General features: G+C 37.9%; 1 protein-coding gene across 4 annotated transcripts; it reads left to right on the forward strand.

Moving 5' to 3' along the window:
- Positions 1-710: 710 nt before the first annotated feature.
- Positions 711-5,944, forward strand: NEDD1 (Transducin/WD40 repeat-like superfamily protein). Of its 4 annotated transcripts, none has more exons than XM_086572851.1 (11): positions 711-1,006; positions 1,078-1,190; positions 1,266-1,526; positions 1,615-1,719; positions 1,949-2,014; positions 2,134-2,355; positions 3,590-4,111; positions 4,640-4,739; positions 4,872-5,257; positions 5,352-5,541; positions 5,655-5,944. In XM_086572851.1, exons 1-11 carry the CDS (start codon positions 844-846, stop codon positions 5,894-5,896), a joined length of 2,370 nt encoding a protein of 789 aa, XP_086428977.1. In that variant the 5' UTR covers positions 711-843; the 3' UTR covers positions 5,897-5,944. The 4 variants fall into 4 exon arrangements, with proteins under 4 accessions (XP_086428977.1, XP_086428976.1, XP_086428979.1 ...); XM_086572853.1 differs by having other exon boundaries at positions 713-1,006; positions 5,352-5,534; XM_086572850.1 differs by having other exon boundaries at positions 4,640-5,257.
- The last annotated feature ends 771 nt before the right edge of the window (positions 5,945-6,715 follow it).

Consider the following 6,715-nt stretch of genomic DNA (forward strand, 5'->3'; position numbering starts at 1 on the left):
GTGTTATTTCATGCTCCTGCGGTTGCCATATCTTTGGTCCACGTGTGAAGCCATGAAAATATTTCTTCATCATGTTCATGAGAGCTCAGTACCCTTCCAATTGTGAGAACTTTGAAAACTGAACAACTATGTCCCAATCGTGAGATTTCTTCTTCTTGTTTACTGTTAACTAAAAAATTGGGGGGTTTATGCAAATATCATATTGACGTTTGGGGGGTTTACACTAACTAATAGTAAACATCTTAATTTGTTTTAACTAAAGGAAGGGGAAAAAAAAAAAAAAAAAAAAAAAAAAAAAAAAAAAACCTTAATTTGTCAGAAAGGGCAAAATGGTCAATAGGTAAAATACGAGAGAGAGAGTGCAAGAATTAAATAATGGCAACGTTTGGGGGGTTTTCGCAAAGTTAGGTTTAACGTGTTAATGTGGGGGGCAATGCAACATCTATTTCATAAGGGTAAAATGGTCAATAGCTAAAATACTAACGTCTGTTACACACAAAATTGACGGAGTGGGGGGCAAACTCAAATGATTTTAAAAATGGGGGGTTTAGTCAAACCGCTACCCATCTGTGGGGGGTTAAGTCAAAATTACCCTACCTAAAACTAGGAATACAAATTTGATAAAGCAATAAGAGCCCAAATAGGCATGGGCTTGAGGCCCACCAATATTTGAATTTGTTTATGCTGCCTCTTTTCACTTTCAAACACTTTTCTCTCTCTTGCCGGTAGGGTTCCATTTCATCTCCCCTCAATTTTCTTCCCTACTAAATATTTTCTTCATTATTTCAACTCACTCTATAATTGCCCAATTAACTTAATTATATAAAAAAATAATAATAATAAATGATGAGCTTTGCAGATCCATCAATGGCCTTATTATCATCAACTGGAGGAGACACAGTCAAATTATTTAACCTTTCAATGGAATCCGATCGTGATCCTTGTACATTAACTTACTCCCCTTCACCTGGCTCTCATGTCAACTCTGTCAAATGGAATCACACTAGTAAGTTACTTTTTTTTACTCTTTAAATTTCATTTCAAGTAATATATTGAATTGGATAAATGGGGATGCAGATTTAGTCGTGGCAAGTGCCGGGGACGATAAAAAGATTTCCTTGTGGCATAAAAATGGACAGAGTTTAGGGACTGTTCCGATAGCCGGTACGGAAAGTGGTGATAATATTAATGTAAGTGTTTAAAGATTAGTTATTTACGGTTGGAGATTATTTGGGGTTGTTTGATTTTGTTGGAATTTTGTGCAGGAAACGATATCGAGTATTAGTTTTAGTAATAAGAGTTCTAGGTACATTTGTTCTGGGGGAAGTGGGCAAGTTGTGAGAATATGGGATTTGCAAAGAAAGAGGTGTATTAAATGGTTGAAAGGTCACACGGATACTATTACGGGTGCAATGTACAACTGTAAAGACGAGCATTTGGCTTCTATTAGTTTGAGAGGGGATTTAATTCTTCACAATTTGGCGTCTGGAGCGAGGGCTACTGAGCTGAAGGATCCAAATGAACAGGTTGTTTGATTGGCTATAGTTTAGGTGTTTACTATCTTAGTGGTTCATTATTTGGATTCTTAAATGTCTGTTTTTTGTTATTGTCCAGGTGTTGAGAGTGCTTGATTACTCTCGGGTAAGCCGACATCTCTTGGTGACGGCTGGTGATGATGGATCCATACATCTTTGGGATACAACAGGAAGGAATCCTAAGGTTTGTTCTTCTCTACCAAATGCATTTAAGATCAAGGAAAAGTAAAGGAAAAAAACTGGAAAATTGAAAAAGGACTACCTTTATCAAGTCTATGAATGACAACTATTTTGGTGTGTACATTGAATTCTTTATCTTATGTCCACTATACGTATAATAGCACTTGTCTTTTTGATAAATGTCATATGTCTATTTCTAAAAAACTTTCTCTGACTATAGATTTTCATTATAGGTTTCTTGGTCGAAACAGCACTCAGCACCAACCACTGGTGTTTGCTTCTCACCATCAAATGATAAGGTTTCATCCATGGCTTATTGATTTATGTGTTTAGTTATCTGCACTTCTGATGGGAGTTCGAAATTTTCTAAAGAAAGAACTGAAAGTAACTGATGTCCTATTGTTTTTCAATATTGCAGATTATTGCTACTGTTGGTCTGGATAAAAAGTTATACACTTTTGATTCAGGAAGTAGAAGGCCCACATTTTGTATACCTTACGAGGCACCTTTTTCTTCTTTGGCATTTAGAGATGATGGTTGGATACTCGCTGCTGGAACTAATAATGGCCGAGTGGTATTCTATGATGTTCGAGGGAAACCACAGCCTATCACTGCTCTTCGTGCTTATAGTAATTCAGAGGTAAAACTCTGACAATAATGTTATCTATGAAATAGGTTACTATACTATTGTTCCAAAAACAAAAGAAAAAAGGCCTTACACAGTAATATTTGTTGGTGTGCCAATGTTTGAGAAACAAACAGGCAAACCTCAGTTGCTGCAATTTTTCCTTTATAGATATTTTGTGATTGAGTGTTAAAGTAAAACTATTACATGGATCATGCCAATATTTTTCTGTTTTTTTCTCCTTCATACAGTATTTCATGGATCATGTCATTAAAAGTATCCCCCTCCTTGCCAATGTTTGAGAAACAAACAGGCAAACCTCAGTTGCTGCAAATTTTCCTTTATAGATATTTTGTGATTGAGTGTTAAAATAAAACTATTACATGGATCATGCCATAAAGTATTTCATGGATCATGTCATTAAAAGTATCCCCCTCCTCCCCCCCCCCCACCCCCCAATAAAAATAATAATAAATACGTGTATGCACATATGTGGTCAGACATCTGAATGACCCCTCCGCATGACCTGTAAGGAGATCTCAAATGTGAAAAGCAAGCGGCTGATCATCTATATTTTTCCCATCATTTACACTGCCTTTGAGCATCGATTTCTTTTTGTATTGCCAGTAAGAATCACCTCGTTAGTATTGCAAATAAAAGTGAAGAGGAAGAAACGAGAAACGTTGTGTAGGAAGACAGAGTAGATACTGAAATAAAGTGGGATCAAAAGAAACATTATAAGATGTGCAAAGTATACGATGGGAATGTAGGATTCTACTATTTGGCGGTTACCTTGTTTTTGGTGTTGATCAAACATATTTTGGTCCCACCATACAGAGTTACTAAGTTCAATTGACAGGCGAACACAATTTGTGTGGATTGGGAATACCATCATGCTTGCATATAATATCGTGAGGGCCTCGTAAAATGTTGTTTCTTATTGCTGATGGGGACACTAACCACCTGCTTATTCTTTGATGAAGCTTCTCCTAGAGAGACGAGGAGTCCATTTTATCTTCTTCTGCCTTAAATATTTCATATATAATTCCTATCTTCGTGTAGTGTTGAATCTCCGGTTTTCTTATGGAAGATGGGTATCTCAACTATTGAAGTATTCCTCTTTTCTGTTTTTCACATGCAAAGAGTTTTCCTCAGTAAAGATATATCGTGTTTTCAGTGGTCCACTTGTCCATTTTCCCTTTAAGCAAAGTCAATTTTGGTAGTACTAATAGTTTTCTATTTTCATCAGGCTGTTACAAGTTTATGCTGGCAGAGATCAAAACCTAACATTGTGAGTGAAATAAATTGTTCTGCTGAGACTGCTCTTTTGGGAGGTGCTGGGGAAGACTCGATCCTTATGCCTGATCCTCTTCCTTCTGTGACTTCTCTTGTGGGAGCAGTTCCTGGTACTCGAAACCTTGGGCGATCAAGTCTATCAATTGACGCACCTTCTGTCTTGTCTGCCGCAGAAGATACACCACACAGGAATCACCTATGGACTGGTGGAACATTGTCAAGGTTGCATGCTCCTCGCACTACTGATTTCAAAGATGATATGGAAGTGTTTTCCCCACTTGTGGATGTTCAACCAATTACGCCATCAGTTGATAAGTTGTGGGATGGTCATGACGAGGGAAAGAAAGATACCTTGGAGAGAAAACCTGCATCTCTGTTATTCCCCTCATCAATGAGGAGATTTCCTTTTGCAGAGCAAGGAGGCAGCAATTCTCATCCAATCTTTGATTGGAAATCTAGTTCAACTTCCAAACAGGTTTGGTCTTCTTCCTTTTGTCCCTATTTAAATTAGAAACCATTGCTTCTCTCCTGTTATCAAGTCATTAATTGGTTAGCAACTATGATCTTTAGCTCTTGAGGGAAAGACAAACATTTTTTTCTGTTCTTCAATTTTTATTCTGCACAATGGAATACCTATAAGCAATGCATTCCTATGATTACCCTTGTGGGTGATAACTCCTATAAATGAATTATTATCGGAAAAAAAACTCCTGTAAAATGATAATGGTCTGACCGAATGAATGAAAATTTGAGATGCCTATGATATTTTCTCTTAGATGGTACATGCCTACATGGTCTATTGCAGTGTGGTGTAGGCAGGATCACATGCATGATAATGTTGATAATAAAAAGTTCAACTTAATGATACAAGTTTCACTCTTAGTTGATCATGGTAATGAATCTGCGCTTGTAGCCTTGAGTTCAGGTGTTGTACTCCATTTATCTCATCGAAGAGAATGTTACTATTAGCTTCTGACATTCCTACTTATCACCCTTTGTGCAGGATGATACTCGATCCTCCTTGTCATTATTGGGATCTACACCTACCGCATCTTCCAAGAGTGATGATTCTTTACCTGCCACTCCTCCTGAAGCTTGGGGTGGTGAGTGGGTGTCTGATAAATTTGACCACCTCCGCCAGCCATTTACCTTCCCATCACACTCTGGGATGTCGACATCAGAGGCAGCAACATCTGGTTCAATGGCTGGCTTATATAGTTCCTTTTCTTCTACAGGCCAAACGAGTTCGAGCTCCTCAGCAAATACCGGTCCGAGCTACGCATACATGCGCATGAAAGATATTTCTTCTAACATAGATACCTCATTAGGAGCCACAGAACACGCTCCTTCTAGTTCCATGACCGCCTCGTTAGGGACGAAAGGCATCGTGGGTCAAGCTAATCTTGAATCTCCAAGAATCACATCACTCACGCAGCCTCGGAGATATTCTTCCTATGCTGAGAGAATTAGTACGACTCCTTCCTTCAGTGATGGAACAACTCTAGCATCGGGTTCGCCAAAAGCAAAGAAAACAGGAGCTGAAACAAGGGAAGAGCTCAATTTATTATCAAGGCCAGACATTTCAGCTTCCACGGGAGCAGGGATGCTTATGAATACAAATGTATGAGTAACAAGGCGTGTTAATTTTTTCATGTTCCATATTACTTGTGATGCTTTCCTCATTGTACAAGTAGTTGATTGTAATTCTGTAACAGGGTGGAACACCACAATCGCAGACAGGACCACTTCAGTCAGATTTGCAACGGGGCACTTCCTCCTTTGAACTTCAGTTGGTTCAGCGCACTGTTGAAGAAACTCTAGCATCTGTTCAAAAATCCATCCATGATGACACTAGAAACGTTCATATTGAGCTACTAAGGCAGTTCCATATACAGGAGGTAGGAGGTACCAACGTAGTTAATATACTTGTATTTCTACTTTCCCTTATCCTCCATCTGACATTTTTTTTTATCTTTCCTCGTTATGCTTCTTTACATCCTTCTCGGATCATTCTACAGATGGAGATATCAAGCTTTATGAATTCAGTTTTGGAAAAACTAGCAGAAGTGATGAAAGAAGTGCAATCTCTTCGGAAAGAAAATCAGGAACTTCGCCAAAAATTACTTTGAGTTTCATTTGGGACAGGGGCGACAATTATTGTAGAAATTTCTGTTTTCCCATGATATTGTACAGGCATTGTGATTATATCCACTTTGATTGTAATGATCTTTTGTTGATATTGAATTGTAAAACGAAATAGAATGATGAGCCAAAATGGGAAACTATAACACACGGTTTCAAGTTCTTATGTTACGGACTCCAATTTGATTTGTAGCAAAGATTCAACTTATGTGTCATGTGTGTCAACGGTCAATCTCTTCTCTGTAGTCTCCTTGAATTTTCATCCATACGCACTAGGATCTAGAATGAGATGCTCTCCCATAACTTCTAACGCAAAATGAACACGCACTCCACAATAATCACCATTACAGAATTTAAAACTTGTTGCAAACCATATTGGAGTTCATATTAGCCAAGGTGTCACTGCTAAATAACCACCATTGAAGCAGCTTTATTAAATTTATTCAATCGATCTTAGCTTCTAGGACAGTAGTTAAAACTATCATAGCAAAATTTCCCATACATATATAGGTCAAACAGTTAAGCTTGGTGGCATTCTCTTTCAGGAATATGAGTGATGGAGCTAGAATTAAGCTTTCACAGCAAGTAATTGTCTTCCTTTTAAATAACAAAATTTGTACCCTCTTTTGTAATCCTCTTTACAATTAGGGTGATTTTGAGTTATTCCCCCCAAAGTTATGTCGAGTTTTGTGTTTAACCCCCAAAATTTGAATCATTACAATTAGACCCCCAATCTGTCTTAGACCTCTAAAAACACTGTTCAATTTTTTCCATCATGCCCAAACTACCCCTTTGGAAGAGCCATTAGAAAGTTAAAGAGCCGTTTGAAATTTCTGACATCCTCTTTGACTTATCCGATATTGGTTCATTTTTTCCATCATGCCCAAACTACCCCTTTGGAAGAGCCATTAGAAAGTTAAAGAGCCGTTTGAAATTT

This window comes from Coptis chinensis, chromosome 7 (genome assembly GCF_015680905.1).
Source record: "Coptis chinensis isolate HL-2020 chromosome 7, ASM1568090v1, whole genome shotgun sequence".
NCBI lineage: Eukaryota > Viridiplantae > Streptophyta > Magnoliopsida > Ranunculales > Ranunculaceae > Coptis > Coptis chinensis.